Below are 27,322 nucleotides of genomic sequence, written 5' to 3' on the forward strand. Positions count from 1 at the left end.
AGTTGATTTTAAATGTGTCCAAATAGTTTCTGGACCACTGTAGATGAGGTTTCATTTGTATTTGACCCGGAACATTCCTAAAGAAGGGCTATAGAGAGCCTAAGTCCCTCCCCTTCCAGTCGACCACCATGGGACCTTATTTCGGAAAAATATTGTATGGTAGTCAATGTCGAGAGACAACAAATATTTTGATATCATTTGAATTGTGCCCTGAAATATACATATGATGGTTGTCAATTTAAAAGATATATTTTAAAGTAAAGAAAGTCGCAGTTTGATGTAAAACCGTTGAGGTATAAGCCTGTGAAAACACGTAATTACAAAGACTACAAACCCCAAAGGCGCACATTTTCTCTCAACGAATGAAGCTAACTTTACTGAGGCTAATGTCTGTCATTGTTTCTATAGTCTAAAGTTATAACTGTAACGTTACACCGTCATGCCTGAGTGTTTTGTACCAGACTGCACACACACGAGCAGCGGATCTTGCTTGTTGTTTCGCTTCCTGGGAGATGTAGTTCATTGAGCGATTTTCACATAAAACTAAATGTTACTCTTCTGTTTTATGACAAACTGTGACGTTTTTGACTTTCAGAATTATCTTTTAAATTAACAAACATCATGGGCCCTATTTTAACGATCTGACACGCAAGCATCAAGCGCCATCATATGCTAATATTTTTCCTTGTTATAATGTATGATTTGCAAAAATAAAAACTGCAGCATCTTTGTTGATGAGAGAATCAAAGTGAATCCGCGGTGTGCACCCGCGCTTAAAATAGCATTATGAACAACGCGGAGCGCCCCACTGACTTTAGACCAGGATTTTTCTGGTCAGTGGCGCAATTGTTTTCTGGAATTGTAAAATAGAACTAGGGAACGTTTGCGCCGAAACACGCCTTTTCGAAACACGCCTTCCTTTTTGCGTTCAATTCCTTGTTTACCGACGTGCGTCTGTGCGCGGGTGCAAAATAGGAATGAGACATGCATTAGTGTATAATGTCATTTGCACCGGGTGTAAGATAGAGCCCCATATGTGTAATTCAGGGCACAGTTCAGACGGAATAAAAAGATATGTTGTTTCTTGCCATTGACTACCACACATATTTTTTCTGAAATAAGGTCGCATGAGCCAGAAACGGAAGGGCGGGACTTAGGCTCTCTATTTACACAGAGAACGATAATGTAGTACCTGGGCCGCCATGTCGACGAGGTTCGGCAGTTTCAGTGCCCGTCCCTCCCCGTCCTTGAGGAAATCTAGGAGGCTTCCTAAAACATGCAACGTGTACATGTTAGCTTCACGGATAGAAGAGACATTTCTGCTACAAGATCATGTATACGCATGCCTGTATAATTAACATTATATTCCCTTGTTGTTCTGATATAAAAGTGTCTGATGTGCTGTTAACATATCCTGATGTTAACAAAATAAAGCTCTTTCCCCAGTCCACCCAGACCCTTTATTAAAACTAAAGCACAAAAAGACTTTGTTCAGAACTCTGCATAGTGTTGATGTCACAACCATGAGCACATTGTAAAGTTAATGCCCATGGTTATCTGTTAAAGCTCTTAGTAAGCAGCGACTCGTCCTGATGAATGACAAAAACAGTTTACACAGAGCAAAATCCCCAGTGTTAAATTAACACTGAGAGTGTGAATTATATAAACTCTGAGCAGAGTGTTAAATGAACACTGAAGCAGTGTTAAAGTTAATGAGATAATTAAGTGAATAATTGAGTGATGATTAAGCATCATTGAAGACACCTGATGTTAACAAGCAGAATCACTGAAGGAGAAAAACGGAATTTTAAGTCACCATTATGGAGATCAGTGTTTGCTTTAGTTGGGCTCTTGACCCTTATTTCTTTAACTTTAGATTTTGTTTGGCTGTTGTACATGAGTTATAACAGCTAGATGAACAAATGGAAAAGGTGATGGTTGTGTTTAAACATAATCATTAATTCACAATCATTTGACCAGAATCACTGAATTCATTTAAATTCAAATTTCTGAGTAAGGTTTACATTATTAATTATAGCAGCAGTGACCTTGTGCAGCATGATATTCTCAACATCTACAGAATATTCAAAATAATTTCTTAAAAGCTTTTCTTATACAATGTTTTACTTCTCTACAATGTTAAGACACACAGACGTCAATAATTAGCCTGTGAATCTCAACAATGGTAACAGTTATAAAGCATGTTGCATTGCATTCTTGGTGCCACCAATCAAAACTCATTCATGGCTCCCATCATGCATTGCTGCATGAATAAATAATGAACTTCTGTTCAGAGGTGATCTGTTTGCCACCATTGCTGAGATTAGTGTGTTAATTCTTGATGTCTGTGTGTGCCTATATAGACCATTTCACAAGATGTAAACAACACTGGTCCAGAAGCACTTCCTGTTTCAGTTTGTAACTGTTTTCTTTATTTCACATGTAAAGAAAACATCTTATAGATGTTTGTTTAACTTTTTGATTCAGTTTTAAATGTTCTGTTGGTTGTATTTTATCCCAGCTTTTATGTAGTGTTAAAAAACTGAAACAGGAAGTGCTTCTGGACCAGTGTTGTTTACATCTTGTGAAATGGTCTATAAAATACATCTATAAAATATTTTTGGGATATTTAAAATTTTTTTTTTAATTTAACTCAGAATGTATGCTCTTGATGAGTTCAACGATTCAGGTCAATTAATGATTGTGTTGAAACACAACCAACACCATCAAATCGCCTTTTATCATACGACTGGCTGTTATAAGTCGCATACAACAGCCAAACAAAAATCTAAAGTTAAAGAATTAAGGGTCAAGAGCCCAGCTAAAGCAAACACTAATCTCCATAATGGTGACTTAAAATTTCAGTTTTTCTCCTTCAGTGATTCTGCTTGTTAACATCAGGTGTCTTCAATGATGCTTAATCATCACTTAATTATTCACTTAATTATCTCATTAACTTTAACACTGCTTCAGTGTTCATTTAACACTCTGCTCAGAGTTTATATAATTCTCACTTTTCGGTGTTAATTTAACACTCTCTCTAATTTAACACTGGGGATTTTGCTGTGCAGAGACTAGCCGAATATACCAGAGTCCATTTTGTAGAACTAAAAAAACAGTCTGTTTGAACAAATTTAAATGCATGGATTTTCATTTATTTTACTTCTGAGATTTTTTTTCTTTAAAAAGACGGTGGATTTTGGTCTTGACTAAATTATGTTTTTAATGCTTAATAACATATGTGGAGTTCAGGATTTTTCCATCCACTGTCCATTAGGTTTTCCTTCAGTATTAGGTTAATTGTCTGTTTCCTCCATTATAGCTCTTCAAATTAAATTTAGGCCACTATAATTTCTTTTTCTTTCTGTCCAAGTGTTTTGAGGCCTCAAGTGACAATTTCTGAGGTTAGAACTTCAACCTTCAATCCTGATTTATCTTTAATTGGATTTTTTTCCCCCGCAAGGCCTAGAAAACGCATAAGTGTTGCTAAAATAGATACATTCTATGCCTGTCCTCTAGTTAAGCCATTCTCTTCACTTTTACGAGGAGAACAACTGCTGACCTTTGCCCATGTACTCAGTGACAATGTAAATGGGCTCCTCAGAAACCACAGCATAGAGCTGCACTAGTTTATCGTGTCGTAATTTCTTCATGATCTGCGCTTCCTCCAGGAAGGACTCTGGAGACATGGTCCCGGGCTTGAGGGTCTTCACAGCCACTTTAGTGTTGCCATTCCATGTGCCTGACAGCAAAAAAAAACAGACATTTGTCAGTCAGTACAACAGCACAAAGCCCCTAGCCGAACAGCATGCCACCAAATGACTTTCATGCACCCAGGACATATTGAAACCCCTCTTGTTCATGCAAAATGATTTTGCAATTAAAACAGCCCTTATTCCACAAGTACACTCATGGGAGAATCCACTAAAAATCTAAGTATAGCATTGTTCATTTGTAGTCACTTTCAGTTGAGAGGAATTAATGTTACATGAGGAATTGACTGCATGGTCTATTTTTAACAGTTATAACATTCCATCATTTGATGGACACTGCAAAAAAAAAAAAAAAAAAACTTTTTAGTAATAACTTTTTTTTTGTCTCGTTTTCCAGTAAAAATATCTAAGCATCTTTTAAATGAGGAAAAATGTTATTTATACTTGAGAAGCAAAATAAGACTTCTTCTCAGATAATATACTGTATATTGAATTTGCCTCATTGTTCTATCCTACTTGGTAAATTATTTTATAACAAAAATATATATATATATATATATATATATATATATATATATATAAACATATGTATAGATACATTAGTGTAAATAAAATAATTTTGTTACATTTTAGATTAAATCAATTAATCTATTTGAAGATATATTCCGTGAAAACGTCTTAATATACTGCTTTTGCAATCTAAAGTAAATTATTTTTAAAATGCGTAGATATCTTGACGTATCAGAACTACTGCTGGTCAATAGAAAATAAATTACAGATTACACTGTACTTGTGATATGTGGCTGTTTTTCTGCAGGACAAAGTGAGGAATTTCAACAGACAGAAAATAAATAGTCGCTTTTCCACCGTCGGGCCAAACCGTTCTCTTTCGTGGCGATCCGGTCCAGCTGGTACAGATATGGTTCCATTTTCCACTGTGGATCTGATGTGAATCTTTGGATTCTGATTGGCTATGTTTGTATCGTTCATCAACTGGATAAAATCGTTCTGAAAGTGATTCCAACATTATTGTTTCTTTGTGCCGTTATCGTTATAGCTGTGGTGTGAACTCTGCTATTCTTTAATATTAAGAACTATATCTTTATCTTTATAGTTATAGCTACAGAGCAACTAGTAGTCAGGCTACAGACAAGTGACCGAGCCTGAGTGGCGACATTCATACACACATTCTACCAGCACAGTTCAGTACGGTTAGACAACCGTGCCGAGAACGGTTTGTAATCGTTGGAAGTGGAAATCCAGCTGGAACCGTTCCTTACCGTTCTTAGAACCGACCGTGGAAAAGTGTCATTTAGGGATAGTTCACTTTGAAATTAATTTTTGATATGTTTTAGCTTACCTCAAGGGCATCCAAGATGTAGGCGTCTTTGTTTACACATTATTTTCAATTTTGATATTTTTAGGTCAAACCGTTGTTGTCTGTCAGTCATATAATGGAAGTGTATGGGGTCCACCTCAAAGAGCATGCACAGAGAAGTCCAAATTAAACATGATTTAAATACTCATAAATGTAAGTACACATTGTTGGCCTAAGACACGAAACGAGCGGTTTGTGTGAGAAAACAAACAATATTTATATAGCTTTTACCTCTTGTAATCACAGTCACATCCAAGTGATCTGAGGGCGAGGGCGCTTCTATATGCGCAAGTGCACCGAAAAGCCCCGTAAGTGATCTGCCGATCACAAACCGCTCGTTTTATATCTTAGGCCATCAATGTGTACTTACATTTACGAGTCATTAAATCATGTTTAATCTGGACTTCTCTGTTCATGCTCTTTGAGGTGGTGACCATAGACCTCCATTATATGACTGACAGACAAGAACGGTTTGACCTAAAAATATCAAAATTGAAAATACTGCAGAAAACAAAGACACCTACATCTTGGATGCCCTTGAGATAAGCTAAAACATATCAAAAATTATTTTCAAAGTGAACTATCCCTTTAATTTGACAACACTGGAATCTGCTTGCCTTTAAATGACCCTGCAATGGTGGATATTCTATTTCAAATGTCAAGTTTTTAACTACATATTAAAGTTACAGTTACGCTTCCCCCTATCCCAACTGGCCCTTCACAACTTCACATTACAGAAGATAATGCTCCAAAACGTCATCTTGTGTTTACTTATAGGTAGGGCTGGGTATTGAGACAAATTTCACAATTCGATTCGATTTCGATTCACAAGCTTGCAATTCGATTCGATTCAATATCGATTATTTTGGATATCAGTTATAATAAATGGCATTTTTTCTCAAGGGAATCAAATCTCTTAAATGCTGTAAACTATGGTCTATATCATGGGCGAGGCTAGCCCATTTTTAGGGGTGCTTCAGCACCCCTAAAAAGGAGCTCAGCACCCCTAAAACTTGGAGCAAGAAATGTTGTTATTCTAAAAATTTTGTTCGTCTTTGACACGGTTAAATAATGTCCAAAACATACTCAGTAGTTTGTGGTTTAAAATGAAAATGAAAGCATTAATCTTATTCTAATGTTACTTGTACCTGCACCGCTCAACACGGTCGTCATCCAGCGCGAAACACACGCAGAGTTATGAGAATCCGGGCCGTTAGGTAGTTTTGTGAATCAACTGAGACGCTCCAGAGCTGTGTCTCACACTTCTTTCCTTTCAGTTGTTCCGATTCCGAAACCATATCGGTGAGTACTAGAGTCAGTATCCTGAATCACCATGGTACACCTATAATAAGTGTTTATTTTCGGACTGTTTTAGTCTAGCGGGTCGCCTCCGCTGTGGAGTAATGTTAGCGGAGTGGCAATCGGGAGAGACGGGAGTTTTCCCGGTGAGCCGGTGGTGTTTTGAGGCCGCGAGGGCCGGTCTGATAATGTTGAAACACTCTTGATAATGTTTATACAAACATCTCTGATGCTTACAAAGTTATCCCCCAGCCCCATGTTGGACAATCTGATCACTTATCTCTGCTCTTACTGCCCAAATATATTTCCATTATTAAACGTGAAAAACCTACTGTGAAGACTGTAAAAGTGTGGCTAGAGGATGCCGACTCTTTATTACAGCAAGAATTTCAGAATACAGACTGGACTATATTTGCTCGTCAAGCTACTTTGGTCTCTCATACAGACATTAATATCTACACAAGTTCTGTTTTGCACTACATCAACAGTTGCGTTGAAAAAGTATCCACCCAAAAAACTATTAAAGTATTTCCAAATCAGAAACCCTGGATGAACAAGGAAGTTCGACTCCTGTTAAAAGCACGTGATGCTGCCTTTAAATCTGGCGACAGGGATGCCTACAGTTTATCCAGAACTAATCTGAGAAGGGGTATCAAAGCTGCTAAACATAATCACAAACTCCAGACCGAGGATAAGTTTAAAAACAACGATCCTCGTCGTATGTGGAGAGGCATTCATGCTATTACGGATTATAAACCATCTAACAGCAATTATCCAACCAGCAAGCCTACTCTCCTTGACGACCTGAATGTCTTTTATGCTCGCTTCGATTTGGAAAATACAGAATCTCCTACCAAAGTTGAGCTCCCACCTGATCATCTGCCACTCACACTTACCGCCGATGAGGTGTGCTCCGCCCTGAGCAGGGTGAATGCACATAAAGCGTCTGGCCCTGATGGCATTCCAGGCCGAGTGCTTAGGGCATGCGCTGAACAGCTGGCGGATGTCTTTACCAATATTTTTAACATCTCTCTGGCACAGGCCATTGTTCCGAACTGTTTCAAAACAACCACTATTGTTCCAGTACCAAAACATGGAGCTGGACTGGCCCCTAATGACTTTCGTCCTGTGGCCCTCACGCCAATTATTGCTAAGTGTTTTGAGAGGCTGGTTCTCTTCCATCTGAAAAAGTGCCTGCCCCCAACACTTGACCCATTTCAGTTTGCCTATAAATCTAACAGGTCAACTGAAGATGCCATTGCCTCAGCCCTCCACACTTCTTTGAATCACCTGGATAAAAGCAATACATATGTAAGAATGTTATTTATTGATTTTAGCTCTGCTTTTAATACTGTGATCCCGTCCAAGCTAATCTCTAAGCTCACTGAACTTAGCATCAGCCCTTCTCTCTGCAACTGGTTCCTGGACTTCCTCACTAACAGACCACAGTCTGTTAGGATCGGCAACCATCACTCCTCTACCCTCACCTTGAACACCGGTGTGCCACAGGGCTGTGTTCTGAGCCCAATCCTCTACTCTCTCTTTACCTACAACTGCCAACCTGTGCATGTCTCAAACTCTATAATTAAGTTTGCAGATGATATCACCGTGGTAGGCTTGGTCAGCGATAATACTGAAGATGCCTACAGGGAAGAGGTTCAACACCTGGTAGAGTGGTGTGCATCCAACAATCTCATACTCAATACCCAGAAAACCAAGGAGCTGATTGTGGACTATCGGCAGTCTAAGAAAGACTACACACACACTCCCATTTATATTAATGGGTCTCAAGTGGATCGAGTGACCAGTTTTAAATTTTTGGGTGTTCATATTTCAGAGGATCTTACCTGGACCATTAACACTTCTAGTCTCATCAAAAAGGCACAACAGCGCCTCTACTTTCTCAGGAAATTAAAGAAAGCCCATCTGTCCCCTCTAATATTGAAGAACTTCTATCTATGTGTAATTCAAAGCATCCTAACAAACTGCATCACAGTGTGGTATGGCAACTGCACTGTTTCAGACCGGAAAGCCCTCCAACGTGTGGTCAAAACGGCCCAAAACATCATTGGTGCTAAATTGCCCTCAATACAAGACATTTACTCTAAGCGATGCTTACGTAGGGCAAGATGCATTATTAAAGACACTTCTCATCCCATCAATGGACTATTTACTCTTCTCCCATCTGGGAGACGATATAGGAGCCTTCGCTGTCATACGAGCAGATTTAGGAACAGTTTCTGCCCATCTGCGGTCAGGATGTTAAACACTACCTCTACTTTCTGAGACATTGCACTGAGCCCTGCAACTGCACTATTTATTTATATTTATATATTGTAATTATAACTTTTTATGTTTCTTTTAAATTATTACTACTGTTTGCACTTCTGGTTAGATGCTAACTATGTTTCGTTGGCTTTGTACTTTGTATTTTGTCAATGACAATAAACTGAATCTGATCTGATAAAATTTATTTATTGCAAGTTCGCCATGAGCCCAAGCAAGGGGAAGAAAAAAATGTTTTTTTTTTTTTTACATTTTCGATAACGGAGCGTATATTTGCAGTAAGTGCCTCTCTTTTTAGTAAATAGATGCATGTCACGGAGTAACTAAAGTGGCGTAGGTCGTAGGGCGTGAGTGAAGTACTTTAAAGCAGTATTAGATGCGCTCGACCTGAGTTCGAATCTGCCTTTTGCCAAACTCTCTCTTCTCCCTTTTCCCTACACATATGAGATGTAAAATGTATAACCTAACATAAAGGGCTCTAGTGTTATATTTTGCCAACAAACTAAAATCGAATCCATGATATGGCTTTGTGCCTATATAAAACAGCACAAGACTTTAAGAATAGGCATCCATTTTTCTGGGTGATTTAATGAAAAGTGTGCACTTTGCTTACGCGATCAGCATGATTATATCTGGTGTTTTCTCCTAAATAAAAGCTCAAGGGTTTATTTCTTGCAAGTGTAGAAATATGACAAAAGTATTTTAATTTTCCTATAGTGTAATGTTGACTAAAATATACTTTTGAAATATTAATTTTCACTTATATAGTACATTTATAGGCTATATGGATTTTACATCATAGGAATAATTATATAAATTATTATTACATTATTATATTATAATAATTGTTTAGGATCCTAAAACACCATTGATAATGTAATGTAGACTGAAACTCAACTAAAAAGATGTTTGAGCCCTCTTTATTGTCCTGGTACAAATCAATGCTTTTTCTTTGTTCAACGAGTAGTTAATGGGTTGAAGCTCTTAATTTTAAACTCTCAAAGAGCACGAGATTGATGCATTTAACCTTAAAATCTACAAAATTTTCTAGCGGGGGAGCATGCCCCCGAACCCCCCTAGAGGAACAGAGGCCACCCAACATAGTTTTACAAATTTGTTAATATATTTAAGGTTGCCTATTTTTACTGTTGGCTGGGGAACTACCGATGAAAATGAGCTATTTTAGCTAACTCAGGTACATTTTCATTGTTCTAATGTTGATTAATGTGTACACTGTCCCCCTTACAAATAGATAAATAAATAAATAAAATGAAGAGAGAGAGGGAGCGTATATGGGTGTAAAATGTGGGTGGTGGCAGTGGGGCTCATTGGGTGCTCAGCACCCCTAAAGCTCTGACCCTAGAATCGCCCCTGGTCTATATATATAGTCTAGTTGTAGCCTACTAGGCTTCATTAGCCTAATATGAAGGTAATAATTAACTGTTTTGTAGCTATACAAACACTTAAATTACACTTTTATTTATTTTTATAATAAGAAAATTATATGAAATATAAACATTTAAATGGTGGCTGTCATAAAAACTTGCCAGATTTATTCAAATATGCATTAAATATTGAAGAACACTAACGAGTGTGGACTAATGAGTTTATGTGCGTTTTCTGAGGTAAATATGACGATACATGACATTGATTACAAGCTGTTTAATTGACGTCTTTCCACGGTTGAAACGCAGATTGAGCGAATCAATGTGACATGATACGGATTTAGATAAGTTATACTCGATCTTTTAACACACTTTCAGATGCTCATTCATGTTTATTTCGCGCTGTGACCGGTATTATTAACCCGGAAGAGATCAGCGCTGCTGCTTCTCTTGAGCTGCGCCAGAGCGATCTCACGCCACAGCGCCAAAACGGCAAAACGCTATTTATGTTTTTGAATTTCTAAAGAAAATGGACGTAATTTGAAAATTGAGACTTTGTTTCATATCAATAGTAACAAAGGACAAAGATTATTGCGATTTGTTGGATGCGCGCAGCCGCGATACAATGTCTCATTCATTCAAATTAAACAACAGGATGACTAATCGATTCTTGAGATTTAAGAATAAAAATGAGAATCGATTAATATCGAGAAATCGATATTTATTACCCAGCCCTACTTACAGGCGATATCAAGGTGGTACTAAAATGGTTACATCAGATGTGGTGCTTGGATTTTAAATCCACTGATCTACACACACATTGATCTGTGAGACTCTGCTCATTAAAAACTAAATAGCCTACCAGCAGTGTCCTAAAAAGGCAATAATTATAATAGGCAGATTCAGGAGATATTTTGGGATGCACATCTACAGGGAAAGGGAAAGTGAGAGATTGAACAAGATCGCTTGTGATTAATAAACAGCCATGATTCAACTTGATATTTACGGTTCTTATTCATACCTCCATTCAATGACACGACAACCACATGTAGAAGAATCACTGAAGCTCACTGAAGAACAATTTTCAAAACGTATCGGCATGTGTAACATGTGAGCACAAATTAGCTATAGTTTGTCTCTCACTTAAAATCTGTTCTTGTGAATTATTTAACCCTTGTGCATCCTCATGGACATTTTTGTCCTTTTCAGTTTTGTTTTTTTTTTGATCACTTTGCCTGTGTTAAAGCTAACTGCAAAAAACTTGGCACAGGTGTGTATTTTTATTGGAATTTTACTATTTCACCGTCATTTTCTTAAAAAAAATATTTTTTTGCATTAGGTACAAAAAAATACTCCCTCTCAGCACCTTTTGGACAAAAATGTCCCCATTGAAACCCATTAAAACTGCTATTTTTAATCCCTGGTTCAGTTAACTATAAAATTATGCAATCTTTGTTAAGAGGCTTTCATTGTGATGGCAAGGCTTCAAAATATTATTTTTTACTATTTTTTTATCAGATGGTGCCATTTTTTTTAAGTTTGGCCTATAAAACAAATATCGCTTTATTCCTGTTTTCTGGTTCGGCATACTATAGAGCCAACTGGATAAATTATGCAACAATATTTGTGTGGGTGTGTTGGTATGGATGTCAGAGTGTGGTTAGTATGTGTGTTATAAAAAAATATGCGTGTGTGTTTGTAATACAGAGAGATAAAAACTGCAAATTCAAATCCAATCACTGTGAGCTCCAGTGGGGTTTTGCTGGCACCCAATGGGGAAAACTGTTACCCAAAGCTCATTTTTTGAGATATCATCCTCAAATTTGGAACACAACCTATTTAGATTCATGGCTTTGATTTTATTGCAGTTTTGAGTTCAACCTGATTTATAAAATATATATTTTATATAAAATATTTTTTATAAAATAATTTCATAAACTTATACCTATATGACTTTTTTTTAAATTTACATATTATTATTCTTTTACTTCAGCAATAATCTGCAAAGGGTCTTCTTTAAAATGATTCCAAAGCGTCACATTTTTATGACATGGACATTTTTGTCCTCTTTTTACCTATGTGTAACTTTTTTTAATTGATGCACAAGGGTTAATAGTTATTTGCATCTATGATGAGTTCACATGTTCATCTAATCCTTGAGCATGGTATGGGTAAACCGAAATGTTTTGCTATCCGTAATGAAGAGAAAAAAAATCTCTCAGATCAAAAAAATTGAGATTAAGAAAATATTTCAATGGTTTTGCTTTTGAGGAAGTTTGCGTTCGCTCGCAAAGAGCGCAAAGTTTCTCAGGGGAACGTTTTGTGAGAGAATGAGGAATTGTGAAAAAGTGAGCAACCATTATGTCAGGTTTTGGAGAAGCATTTTCATCTAATCCAAAGTTTGCGTGGAGGTCAGTGAATGTGGGAGAGGAGGCGACTGTCTTACCACACCAAACATCAGCGAAACACCCGGCCCCCAGCTTTGTCTCCAGCCTCAGAGACTCGCGGACGATTTCCCAGGAATCATGGCTAAGTCCCACCGTATCAGGGGTGTAGTCAACGCACACGCCCGTTAAATTAAAGCACAAACCATCTGCACTCTCTATAGAGGGGAGGAGTAGAGGGGTTAACTAGCAGGACGGCGGAGGACATGCACTGAGAGAGAAGGAGTGTGGCTGTGATCTTCTGAGAGGCTCACTTCATCATGTCTGAATATTTCAGAAATGGATGTAATAGATCCAATCTTTTCTGTATCCGCTTTGATTTTAGGTTACACATACAGTAACTTAGGCTTTAACGAAAACATTAGTGTTCTGATGTTGGCACTTACTGAACTTCTTGTTTTAAAAATCCTGCTACGGCATAACACCACTAGCCTGGAAACTTTGATAAAGAACAATAACTGAAAGAGTGGTCACATGACTATCTATAACCAGTAGTTATAGATCCACCTTAAAGGGTACATATCATGCTTTTAAATCATTCATTTTTACATATAAATCATACCGTTGTGGTCTATATAAAACGTAACTGCAATGCTTGGGTCTGAATTCCTCATTATTATAGCTCCACAAGCCCCTTTTCTGATGTGCGTCTTTGAGCGACCCGTTTCAATGCGTCCCCTTTAAATAAAAAGAAGATATGCGTCATACCCCGCCCGCTCTCCAGGTCGATGAATTCACGGTCAGTTCAACTCCACCGTTCGGCCATTATTGTAGTTTGATTAGAGATATACGATTATATACGATACCTTCAAAGAACATTTTTATTCACACATTAATAAAATGTCAACAACAGAAGACTTGTCCATCAAGCCTTACATATTCGAGCCAGAGCGAGCGAGTTGATAAAGACGACGACGAACCTGCAGAACAACCTCTTCATATGGATATATTGGTATGTAAGTTAACTGTTTTGTGTTATTAGTGAAAGTCGACTATTTCTCTTGTTAAAACAAGCACACTGACAAGATAAATGACTACGGTCTAATCTTACCACAAAAAATCTGTATTGACAATATGATACGTTTAGAAAAGCGTCAGAAAACACAGCAGCTAAATGACCATTGATGAAACTCAAGAACAATAATCCTGCAGACGTGTAACGTTACTTCAAAACAAAAACAAAGAAAGACAAAGGTACTGCTAAACCAGGACCACCATGTGTTTTAAGAAAGAAAAAGTACTTTATTTTTATTAACGATATTTACAGCTTATCGAAATGCTCTGTTCGTCGTCTCCAAAGATAGAAGGAATTTACCTCTCATTCAGACGAAGTCGATCGGCAAACCATTCTTTATACTGGCGAAGGTTGTTGAAGTGGGAATCCTTGAAGTGCTTCAAGTCACTAACGTACATCCAAGAACCGAACATTTTGACTTGCCCTCTCGTAACTTCTGCATCATTGAGCTCGGACTACAAAATCGGAGCGAGAAATAATAATGGCGGATTGCTCGAAGTGTTGGACCGGTAGTCAATGCCCTTATTTGGCAGTTCCGCTGCAAATACGGCGATGCACTTGCTCAAAAAACGTCATAGAAAACAGAAAAATCTGAACAGGTTGAAAAATATGACCAAAACAGAATATAAAGATACAAACGAATCACCTGAAGAGAATAATTTTATCTTTTCTGTACTTATAAACACTCCAAATATACAACAAAATGCATTTAAGGGCTAAAAAAGTGGATTTTGCATGATATGTCCCCTTTAAGTAGTTTCAGCTCAAAAAGGATGATCTGGGCAATTTTATAACTCCAAGTATAAGTTAGGTTTTACTGGATGATTTAAGTGTCAAATTCATCATTAAATGAAAATCATGATCGCCTAAACTTCTCTATTGTGATGTACTGTACAGTGAAATAGGCGGGATTTTCAGGGCACAAGATTTATCATTTTTTTTGACAATGATGTGCTTGGATAAAACATTTACATAAATGCAGCAATATTTTAAACATTCCAGAACACTGGTCCAGTTTACTTCCACTGTAAGTGTGTTCTTTCAGCACTAATGCTTTCGTTAGAGCTGGACACGTATTAAACCTGGAAGATCCGTGAATATATTAGCTTACACATTCAGACATTTGCAAAGTGACTCCGCACTCACTTCGACCTCACTCCATCTCCCTCTCTGGCCGGTTGTTGTTAAGCACAGTGGGAGGGCCATACCCATCCAAACCTCCCCGAACTGGCCGTTGCCCAAGCGCTTTATGAGCTGCAGTGACTCCCGAGGAATCTCCCACACATCTTTGGTTTTGACAGACAGGTCAGTGAGCCTCGGCATCCCTTTGTGGCAAGGGACGACCAAGCGACAGCAAAGCCCTGCTGCCCGCTCTGAGCACGCACACAGACACATAGAAATATACACAAGAGAGAGAAAAAGCATCAGAAGCACGGAAGGAAGCAGTACAGAGTTTCAGCATGACACCTGCAGATATAGGGTGCAATATGTGTAGCTTGTGAGCCATTTTGCATGTTTACTTTTCAGTGGCCTTTGCATATGTTTGTGAAACACTAAATGTTTGTGACCTCTCTTATGGCTCGTTTCCACTGAGGGGTACGGTACGGTACAGTACGGGTCGGGTAAACCATGGCTTGCGTTTCCACCGCCAACAGTACCCTTATTTGATAGGTGTGGTATGCTGGAAAGAAGCGATCAACGTCATTTTCGCGCGAAGAAAGCGACATAGTAAACAACAATGGATGACAGACAACAGATCTTGTTCTTGCTTCTCGGCATGTTTGTCAATAGAAACAAGCGCTGGCATTAGGCGTTTCCAAGAAGCCAACGCAAAGTCCGACTCATGTGAATGATCCCGAGGACGCGAGTCCAGTAATTCTGTTTATGGAACAGCACGTTCTTGAACGCGGCACTCTCGCTCTGGATATGCGACTCCATGTTCATTTTAGGCAACAATAAAACGAAATGTTATAAAACACCACTCTGCTTCTTTTCGATTTCATTTCATACATTTTAAACATTCTAAAGCACACAAATGTGGTTCAGGCAACGCATAGCCTATTGATTATATTCACTGCATGTATGTAATGTTATATTTATAACAAAAGTAAATATAAAACACAACCTTGCCTCTTTTCGTTTAAATTTAAAAATATTAAACATATTCCAGGCAATATGTAATGTAATGTACTGCATATCGCATTGGTACAAATGTTGCAATAAACAACATCACAGATGATCTTGTAATAAAATAAAAAAAATGACAAAACTATCTCTTTTTGAATTTCAGTTTTATCAATAATAGCCAGTGGTGGAAAGAGTACTGAAAAAACATACTCAAGTAAAAGTACCATTACATTCCAAAAAATGTAGTGTGAGTAGAGTAAAAAGTACTTGTCCAAAAAACTACTTGAGTAAGAGTAAAAAAGTAGCTTATTTAAAAGTACTCAAGAGTAGTGAGTAGTGAGTACTGAGGTGTGGTTTCTAACCCTTATAATAAACACTGTGCACTACAATTTATAAATTAAAAAAAATGCACATACTGGAATTCACATTATACTTTGTTCTTTGTAAGAAAGATTGAAGAATATCTATCATCCATCTTTTTAAAATGCATCAAATCAGTACACTCATCACCATTTAAATCATATTATTTGGGGGAAAAAGCATTTAAAATTAGGCAAAAAGCCACTGGGCCTGAGCATGTTATTGTTGCACATAAAATATCAATATTCATAACTGTGCAAAGAATTCAAAAACCTTTAGAAACTCATATGATAGTTCAACATTACACACCAAGAGATGGGTTAAATAAAATAAAAAAAAATACCCAATTTCTCTCCAAAACGGTACCAATGTTAGTGTTTTGATAAATGAGAATCACTAATATTATCATATTACCTCAACTAATGCACTGAAAAAGGCTAAGATAGTGAGCTAACACTAATTACACACTTTTATTCCATGCTATTAAATATGTTACAATTTAAACGTAAATGAATTGTTCTAGAAGGGTGGCATCATCCCTTACATTTTACACGGCTACATTTACTCACATTGTAATGCTGATAATATAATTTGTAAGGAAAATCGTGCATTAAATAGGGAAGTTATATCCAGGAAACTTCTACAAAAGAAACAAACACACTTTGTCTGTTTTATCAGCAGCATGCATCAAAAAAAAAAAAAGTTTTGAAAAATGAAAAAACAAATGAAAAATGTTTTTGCGCAAGTGCACTTTCCAAATGAAGACGGATCATATAATGGATCAATCAAAAAACGCTGTTTATTAACGAGCTGTGCTAATTTCTTATTAAGTAATGCAGTTCAAGTTAACGGCATGTGCACTGATTCTGAATCTGGCGGCATGGCGAGCGCGAGACGCGGCAGATCGTGACGCGCGTCTCTCTATAATGTGATTGTAAAGTAAATGGGAGTGGGAATTCACCGCATTATGAACTCGTCTCGCAATTCCCCCAACCTCAGACCAAATGTTAGGCCATGTAGACAGGCCAGCCTATATAAATATCATATTAAGCAGAAATGTGAAATGTACCTTAGCATATTAGAAGAAGACGCTGATTTCTGGATTGAATCGATGCGTGATGAATGCACTTCCACAGCAGTCACGAGTAACAGCAGGAATAGGCGGTAAGTTTTCTATGCTTAATTTGAATTGATGACAGTCACGAGACCGATTACTCGATCCAATCACGTTGATGGATAAAAATCAAATTAAAACAAGCATGTAACGAGTAACGGCCACAAACAGAAGGAAAATAGCGGAGAAAAAGTACCGATACATCACTTAAAATGTACTCAAGTAAAAGTAAAATTACACAATTTTAAACTTACTACAATTTCTGAAAAAAACTACTTAATTACAGTAACGTGAGTATTTTTAATTCGTTACTTTACACCCCTGATAATAGCCATTATAAAAGTATAAGTACAAGGTACAAAAAGATATACAGTAAAGCTTAAATAACATAAAGAAACAATTCAGTCAGTCAAATACAAATTCAGCGATCAAAGATATGAAACTTCACGTAGCCTTCTGCCAAAACTATTGGCCAGGGAACGAATTATAGATTCACGAGACCAAAGATCACCTGTTAGGTTTATACAAGACGAACTATATCTCATGTTTAACCACTACAGAGACCTCCGAGTCAGCGGCAAACATCAGAACGACTAGCCGAGGAAAGGCTGTTCCAGGCGGGGGACACGAGCGCGAGCGTCCGGTGATCGCTTGGAATGGATCTCAGTCAAATTATCAAAAATCTATAAATAAACCACAGATTTGAGCTTTAAAAAACTACTTTCTCGCCTGAAAAACTGTTAAAACTACATTTTGTGACACAATAACAGTAGAACTATATTTCAACTGTATGCTTCTAATGCCCTTGTGTAGCACGTGCGAGTGACGATACTCCGTCCACCAATCACCGTTCTGCAGTGAGTCTAGCTCCACCTCTTAGTACCCTTTCACTGTGCTAGGTACCCCAACGGAAGGGTACCCAAAAAGTGGTACGGTACGGTTCGGCTTTTTGGTACCATTCACAATTTTTGACAGTGGAAACGCAAATAATTGCGTACCGAACCGAACTGTACCGTACCACTCAGTGGAAACGAGCCATTAAAGTCCCCCTGTAAGTCAATAACTGTATGCCTTAAAACTTATCTTTGAGCACCAAAATGACATATTTTAAAGCTACACTGTGTAACTCTTTTAGTTTATTCTTAGCTAAACACACTTAGTTCTTTCAAAAATATATGTGCTCATTAATGTAGATTTACTTCGTTCAAGTAATAAAGTATTCTCGTGAGTGTATATATGCCATTGAAAATACATACGGATAAGGGGTTCTAATGTCGGTCGCCATGTTGCCCCTCCATCTTGAATGTACATTAGCCAAAGAGGGACATACCCGTTAATTCAAGCTTCGCCTTTTGCGTTTACGTTTGAGTCAACACTCATGGACGAGGTCGAACTGGAAGCCATGTTAATCTTGGACTACTTTGGCCACCGTAGGAGTTAAAACAAAATCGGAATTGAGAGGAACAGAAACTAATATTCACTGGATGGTCATATACATTTTCACCGCAAAATCACACAGTGTAGCTTGAATGTTTTTTCCTTAGAATAGCTTGAATGTAACTACACCCTTGCATTGTGATATAGGCGGTTCTGCAAATATGCTAATGAGCCCCGCCTCCACTCACTCACAGCAGCTCAGAGATTTTTGAGACAGTCTTTGGTTAGTTTTAGGGAGAAAATACTCCGCAATGGTGTTGACTTATGAATTTGCACATGGTTTGTCTTAAAGCATATTAAAAAAACAAACAAACATAGAAATATAAATAATATTAAAAACTGGATTTTCACCACTTGGGTACAAAAATACTCTTTACTGTGCAATAAAGACTTTTTTTTCCTACATGATTTAAAAAAAAAAAAAAAAAAAAAAAACTACATAACTAAAATAACTAAAACTAAAACCTGGTAACTGGAAAAACAAAAACAAAACAAAAAAAACAGTGATGGTTATCAATCAAATATTCAGTCTGAACTGTTATAGCATTTTTTGAGATGTTTACCCCTCCAATAGTGTTGGACATGTCAGTTGGACTTGTTTTGACATTTAACAAATGGTTAATGTGTTAATTTCCCAACAACACTACAGCAATGTTTACTCCGGACTGTAAAGCTGAGATAACAGAACACTTGGCACCAAATAGACGCCTCATTTCAGGAAACGGTCACCGACTACAGTACCATCTGCTCTGATCTCGAGGAACCCGAGCATGTGTCCGGCCATCAACACACGTCCTCTCACACGTGGCAATAAAAGTGTTCTGGTTCATACTTTTTTCTGGTGCGGACTTGAGTTTGACGTCAAAGTTGGTTTGGCAAGCACTTTGATTAAAAGTTTTGCAACATGACCTCACACAAGTACATTTTAAGTTCTGGAGTACATGTGGAATTCAATATGGGTCAAAACTGGTATTAAAGTAATTGTATACCTATCCGGTAACACTTTATTTGAAGGGTGCACTGTGCATAAGGCTGTCATGACACTGTCATGAACATGAAGGAGTCTTTATGAATGTTTATGACTGTTGTCATTAAGTGTCATTCGGTAAATTATGACACTTTAAATGCAAAGTTGACATTGTTTGAAATGTCTTTGTTATGACAACTTGACATTAAGAAAGACAAAAATGTCTTTGTCATGACAACTTGACATTAACTAAGACAAAAATGTCTTTATTATGACAACTTGACATAACCAAGACAGAAATGTCTTTGTTATGACAACTTGACATTAACCAAGAAATCATAACTAGTCCAACGTGTTCCACTTTACTTGAGGTAAAGGGACATATTAATGACACTGTTGTTAAAGCATTTGACAGTCTAATGACCCTTAATGACATCTTTATAACTAGTACAATGTGTTCCACTTTACTTGAGGACAAGTAAAATATTCATGTCACAGTTATAATGGTGTCATAACAACCAAAGTTAAAACCAACCATAACATATGATAGGGTAATGTAATGTTAACACATTACAGGTTAACAGGTTATGATTTCTTGGTTATGTCAAGTTGTCATGACAAAGACATTTTTATCTTTGTTAATGTCAAGTTGTCATAGCAAAGACATTTTAAACAATGTCAACTTTGGATTAAAAGTGTCATAATTTACCGAAAGACACTTAATGACAACAGTCATAAACATTCATAAAGACTCCTTCATGTTCATGACAGGTGTTATGTCATGTTTATGACAGTGTCATGTCAGTCTTATGCACACCCCTTCAAATAGAGTGTTACCAATTATCCTATTATGGTATAATGCATTATATAAAGGTTTAGTTTTACAGAAAAATTAAAATTCTGTAATCAATATCCTAATGTCGTTGCAAAGCAAAAAGATTTTTATTCATCTTCAAAACACAAGAGAAGATATTTTAATTCGAATTTTTGTCACTTCATTAAAAGTCAAAAACTTCATTATTTGTAAAAGAAATCACTTGTGACACATGAGAACAAATCTCATTACTCCTATAGATTATTAAGCAATGTGAGTTGATCAATATTTATATGCGAATAAACACCCTTGATTATAGGCTGTTAATAAGGCTTGGATTAAACCATTCTATTCACCTTTTTCACGGGACGCGAAACTACCCGTCCTGCTTTGCGCGTGCGCGTTGGCAGGATGCTCGAAACTTCCGGTTCGCATGTTGACGCGTTTAGTTTAGGCGTTATTGGACAGCTCTGAAACGAAGGTTGTAATCTGTTTTATATATATGCAATATCCATAATGGCAACAAGCAATGGTAACATTAGTTCGCGGTGGCAGCACGGGCAAGACTATTTAACGAAGACCGTAAACAACATAACTTTGTCTGTCCCTCATCCTACGAAGCTAACAAGCGCCACCTCCTGGATTGATGATATGAGTCAATGGCCAGCAGTCACATATGTTGACATAATTAATTATCTTGTTTTGTCTGAGGGTGTCGACGGCGAGGAGCTTAGAAATTATAAAAGCACGAAGGCATACAATTACTTACACAGTAATAAAATTGGTCGAATTCTGTCCCATAATCATCAGCAGTTCACTTTCTTAAAAGCGGAGGTAGAGCCCAGTCAGACAATAAATAAACCCAATCACATCGCGTGGGTTATGGTACAAACTAACGGAGTAGTGGAAACAGCTGGATGCTCATGTGTAGCTGGCCCTGGTAGGTCTTGTAGCCATGCTGCTGCTGTGTTGTGGAAGGTGGGTATTTATAAATACCGTACACTGCTAGCCTGGCTTAACAAACAGCAACTAAGTTACATTTAAATAGTCTGTGCAGCATGATTCAACATGAGTACATTTTTACAAAGCAATATTTAAACTATAATAAATGTAAATTATAAAAAATAATACATGTAAAAATATAAATATATTATTTATATTATATTCTGATTTTTGAAAGGTGCAGAATGCAGTGGCCAGTGGTGTGACAGGGATATCTTGCACTGATGAACAGCGTAGATGGAATGCAGGGACCAAAAGAAATCATGAACAGAAAAGTTTTTTTAGTTTTCTGTAGCTGTTGTGACAGCCGGCACAAATTCTACCAGAGCCGCCACTATTTGCCATCACTCGTAACTGCGTTTAGCTGACGACAATTACTTAACGGAAGTTGAGAGCATCTTACCGGAAGTCACTCGCCGCTATGGCGCCCCCCACGAAGAAGTGAGGAAAAAGGTGAATTTATATGGATCACAATATATCTATGAACTTTTGTATATCTGTTGTATATATTGTTGTAGATTATAACAATATATCTCTAACACTTGATGTTAACGTTTTGGTGTAATGGGAATTCAATGGAGGGAAAGAAATCTCTCAGATTTCATCAAATATTTTCATTTGGGTTTCAAAGATGAACGAAAGTCTTACCGGTTTGGAACGACATGAGGATGTCTCGAGACGTGATTTTGAGACATGATGCAATAATGGAAATGACAAAAATAGCCAATCAGCAGAATAGATCGCTCATATTTTTGGCTATGTCCTGGCTATGGCATTTTGCCTTGATAAAAGTTCGCTGAAATTTGCCATGCCAACTCGCTACTGAAAACAAAAGCTTGCAACACTTGCCCCGCCTCCGGGGTCATCTGATTGGTCCACTGTTTTGGAACCGACACTGGTGAGCGGCACTGCATGTAAAAGTTAATTTTTTTTTTTTGATTCGAGATACGGCGGTTTATCTGTATCAGCAATGTATTGTCATGGATAAGATTCAAAAAACAAAACAAACAAAAAAACAAACGTATGATTGATCATTTTGATGATACATTTTTGTGAATAAATGCAGAATCATTTGAGTCTTTATGAATAGATTTTCAAACGAGACCTGGGGGACAGAGGTAGCTGGTGGAATAGCGCAACGGTTTGGACCAAGCAATCGAAGCAAATGTGAAACAGAGCCGGCTTTCAAATGCAGACGCGTACAAGAGCAACACAAGCTGCTGAAACTGAAGCCAGTCAACAATGAGAAAGTGTTAAGCTAAAGCAAACACAGCCTTAGAGTAGCATCAACAGAGCTACTGATACACAGTTCAGCTCATCCTGATGAATGTACTATTATGAGTTCTCTGGGCTCAATATGAGAGGTCATGGAAGCAGCAAAATGCACACGCTATCTAAAATCCATACGACTCATTCTCGATGCATTAACGGTCAATATGTTAACTGGAGCATAGACAAAGTACATCCTATTGAGAGAAAAAGCAAAGGGAGCCGTCTCGTAAAGGGATCCGCAGAAGCACTGTCAATAGCATATGGGATATAACCATGTCTTTGCAACATCTAAAAATGATCTTGAGTTAAAACAATATTCATCTACAATAATTCTGCATGTGGAATGACAAGTGTGTGCTACCTGTGTAATGCTGGACCAGCTGTTGAAGGGTCTCAAACTGAGCTCTAGTGGTGATGTAATATCCTCCACTGTCCAGTTTACGGATTTTATAATGTTTCACGTGGTCCCCCTTCACATCGTCCCAGTCCCGGATAGACAAAGAGAAGGCACCTGCCACAGACACACAACAGAAGCATTGCTGTAGTGCAGTGTGGGAATGGGCAACGCAGTAGATGGTGAACCAGAGGACCAGAACCGGTTCCGTTGTTTAAAGAATACTGGAATAGAATGATGTTAGTTCTGTGAATGATTCTCACAATATACAAATGTATTCAAATATTTAGAACTAGTAATGAGACTGACTCGATTACGTCATTAGTGTTTCACTGGAGTGACGGGGTTTTCATGCTAATTATAATTAAAGGGTTAGTTCACCCCAAAAGGAAAATTAAGTCATTAATTACTCACCCCCATGCTGTATCAACCCCGTAAGACCTTCGTTCGTCTTCGGAACACAAATGAAGATATTTTTGATTGAATCTGAGAGCTAGATCAGTCCTATAGACTTCCTAAGGGACTGGCTCTTGACGGCCCATAAAGTCATTAAAGAAAAGGTTTAAATATTCCATGTGCCTACAGCGGCTCAATTATAAGTTTATCAAGCGACGAGACTATTTTTGTGCGAAAAAAACATAAATAACGACTTAATTCGACTATTCCATTACTTCCTTATGGGCGCATGCGCGAGAACTGAGACGAGGACGTTCTCATTCGTCTACTTTTTGTTACCGGCTGCTCCGCTTAGGAGTATTACCGCCACCTACCGTATAAGATGGTGTGCTGATATAGCTGAAAGCGCAAAACTTTCTGTTTACAAGCAGAGGAAGATGCGCGCTGTACATATGCTTTTCAATTAGCGTATTTTCCGCACTATAAGGTGCACTTAAAAGCCTTTAATCTTCTCAAAAAAACGACAGTGTTCCTTATAATCCGGAGCGCCTTTTATATGGATCATCATTTTATACGGTACGTGGCGGTAATACTCCTAAGCGGAGCAGCCGGTAACAAAAAGTAGTCGAAGGAGAAGAACGTCCTCGTCTCAGTTCTCGCGCATGCGCCCATAAGGAAGTAATAGAATAGTTGAATAAAGTCGTTATTTATGTTTTTTTTCGCACAAAAAGTAGTCTCGTCGCTTGATAAACTTATAATTGAGCCGCTGTAGGCACATGGAATATTTAAACCTTTTCTTTAATGACTTCATGGGCCGTCAAGAGGCAGTCCCTTAGGCAGTCTATGTAGGACTGATCCAGCTCTCAGATTCAATTAAAAATATCTTTATTTGTGTTCCGAAGATGAACGAAGGTCTTACGGGGTTGGAACAGCATGGGGGTGAGTAATTAATGACTTAATTTTCATTTTTGGGTGAACTAACCCTTTAAAGAAAAGTCTGTCACTAGTATTTTTTTTTAAATAAATATAAATTACTTTTCACACACCCGATTCATATTTAAAAAGTCTTTTTGGTTTTACAGATCTGTATAGAACAACTCATAGTAGTCTATATAGACTTACTAATGTACTGTAGGACGAAAGTGAATGAACGCACAGCGCACGCGTCTGTCTGTGCGCACATTTAATATTTAAACAGTCTAATTTAAGCAGTTTACAGACACTATTCAATAACACAGTTAGAACAAAGCACTTAAGAATAAATGACTTACATCAGCTGCTCCTCGAAATGAAACAGGTAACTGAGGTAACTTTTCCAGGATTATTATGACAGTATTATTCCTCACAGCGCAGTAAGACGGGGTAAATGTTAGATTTGTGATAAACTGGATGTTTTATCCAGCTGATGTGGGCGTTTTCATGGCTTACCTCAACATTAGCGTTTGAATAGCGTGCGCTCTCAGTGGGCGGGGTCACATTAACATGTCATACGCTATAATTAGGTGAAAGGAAAAAGACAGACATCTCTCTGTTTTCATACAGATTACATCAACTGAGAATAGTTGCTTTTAAATTACTTCATTTAAAAGAAGAGAATTTCAGCTTCATAAAGAGAAATCTTTCATGTCTCTGTGACAAGAATTTACTGAGTTACAGTTCATTTTTCCAACGCGTTTCAGAAAGATTTTTGCGGAGACAGAGAGAGCTGAAAGCGCACCCTGTTTATTTATTTTACAAAAACACAAGATTTTGATGTTAATAAGAGTGTACACAAAAAAGAAGACCTTCTATAGTTCATAATCATGTATTGATTTTATTTATATGACCATTAATGACGAAGTATTTTAAGTCTATGTGGCAGCTATGTGAAAAAACAACCAGCATAACGTGGCGACGCGTTACTCGACCTCAGGGGGCTAAAGGAGTAGTTCACTTTTAAAAAAAAAAATTGCTGATAATTTACTCACCCCCATGTCATCCAAGATGTCCATGTCTTTCTTTCTTCAGTCAAAAAGAAATTAAGGTTTTTGATGAAAACATTCCAGGATTTTTCTCCATATAATGCACTTCACTGGGAACCAAACGGTTCAAAGGGCTTTAAACGATTTCAGACGATGAATACGGGTCTTATCAAGCGAAACGATCGCTCATTTTAAAAAAACAACAACAACAAAGTTTAAGTTTTATAAGCTCAAATGGTCGCCTTGCTCTGTTCTGTGATGCACGTTCGTGACTCTCCTGTTTGAACTCGTTCATCAAAATGAACAAATCTTTTCCCAAGTCAACTCATTCATTTCGTTCGTTGAATGAACCAAATGACACGAAAAAAGGTTCATTCATTTTGAACAGGAGAGTCACGAACATGCATCACATAACAGAACAAGGCGACCATTTGAGCTTATAAAACTTAAACTTTTTTTTTTTTTTTAAATGAGCGATCGTTTCGCTTGATAAAACCCTTATTCATCGTCTGAGATGGTTTAAAGCCCTTTAAACAGTTTGGAGTTTGTACTGAAACTGTCTTTTGGACCTTGAACGGTTTGGTTCCTATTGAAGTCCATTATATGGAGAAAATCCTGAAATGTTTTCATCAAAAACCTTAATTTCTTTTCTACTGAAGAAAGAATGACATGGACATCTTGGATGACATGGGGGTGAGTAAATTATCAGCAAAAGTTTTTTTAAAACGTGAACTACTCCTTTAAGAGAAATCGTAACCAGAATGCATTTTTTTTATTCTTCATGAATCGCACCCTAAGAACAGTAAAGTTCTGCGTAACCCAGTATATGGTGTACAGTAAGTGCGTGCTGTTTATTACCTTTCGTGGTTTCGCTCTCACGGATCAGGTAGGTTCCACGCGGGTTCCCTGTTGAAAGAAGCTGTCTCTCTGCATCTTTACGCCCCAACTTTCCAAAATACCAGCTGAGAGACAGAGAAAGAGCAAATGATCAGAATGCCTTAATTCTGTTGATCAAGTCACGACTGCTTGGGTCTTTCTGTTAATATAACAGATTGAATGCATTCTTTCTGAACATTTAAATTTATGTTATTCATAATGTCAAAATCAAGAGAATGTTTATCTAGGAACATATGTAAATTCAATCAAAAAAAAAAAAAAAAAAAAAAGGATGGCTGGGAAAAGTTTTTTAAAGCTGTATACTGTCTGTAAAACGGCCTTACAAATGACATCAGAAAATCTGCAAACTTGCATCTCCCTCTGGTTAAAGTTAAGTGTGCCAGAATCTGACATCAGTCTGGTTTTTGAAAGCGTAATGAGGAAAAAAAACTGACATCATTAACACACAGTGATAACCCAAGACATCACAGGAGAAATCAACATTAAGCATTTTGTTTAGAGCGAGATGTACCTGCCGCCTAAAAACAGTGTGTCTGAAAGGTAGAAACAAACTTAAAGTTGTGTTTTTTAAAATTATTTTTATGATAAAGAGTTCACTTGGCAATCCATTTGGAGAGAGGAGGGTTGGCTACAAGGTTTTTTAGAAAAGCAAAAAAGGGAGAATGAAAAGAAAACGTAATTTGGTGTCATTTTTGGTCCAAAAAGTCAAGATGCAGTCACATTTACTGTTACTCAGTGGAATTTCAAAGGATAGAATCCAGTCATTCCAAGAGGAATCTATAGAATAGAATGCATCCAAGATAGAGATTGGTGGATTGGATTAGGATAATGTCACGAATATTTGAAATAGATGTTGGTATTTTACTGACAGAGATTTTTTTCCCTATGTAAATGGAACACTTTGATGTTTTCTGGACAATTTTCTAAAAATGTATCAAAACCATTGATTTTGTCAATGTACTTAAATATATTGGCACTCAAATTGCACTTTTAAAGTATTACTCTAATGCACAATCAGTATTGCACATTTGCATACATAGATATATTATACTTAATCCTAA

General features: G+C 37.4%; 1 protein-coding gene across 3 annotated transcripts in view; it reads right to left on the reverse strand.

The window, feature by feature from the left end:
• Positions 1-27,322, reverse strand: part of fynb (FYN proto-oncogene, Src family tyrosine kinase b) — a 125,377-nt gene that overhangs the window by 14,340 nt on the left and 83,715 nt on the right. The window contains exons 6-11 of one of the 3 annotated variants that reach the window (XM_089118386.1): positions 26,223-26,326; positions 22,975-23,124; positions 14,729-14,893; positions 12,508-12,663; positions 3,563-3,742; positions 1,193-1,269 (exon numbers count right to left, since the gene is read on the reverse strand). In XM_089118386.1, the coding sequence (XP_088974512.1) occupies positions 1,193-1,269; positions 3,563-3,742; positions 12,508-12,663; positions 14,729-14,893; positions 22,975-23,124; positions 26,223-26,326 (832 nt within the window). The remainder of the gene's footprint in view (positions 1-1,192; positions 1,270-3,562; positions 3,743-12,507; positions 12,664-14,728; positions 14,894-22,974; positions 23,125-26,222; positions 26,327-27,322) is intronic. The other 2 variants (XM_089118385.1, XM_089118384.1) reach the window with 2 other exon arrangements.

This window comes from Pimephales promelas, chromosome 13, assembly GCF_988280905.1.
Source record: "Pimephales promelas chromosome 13, fPimPro1.hap1.1, whole genome shotgun sequence".
NCBI classification, from domain to species: domain Eukaryota; kingdom Metazoa; phylum Chordata; class Actinopteri; order Cypriniformes; family Leuciscidae; genus Pimephales; species Pimephales promelas.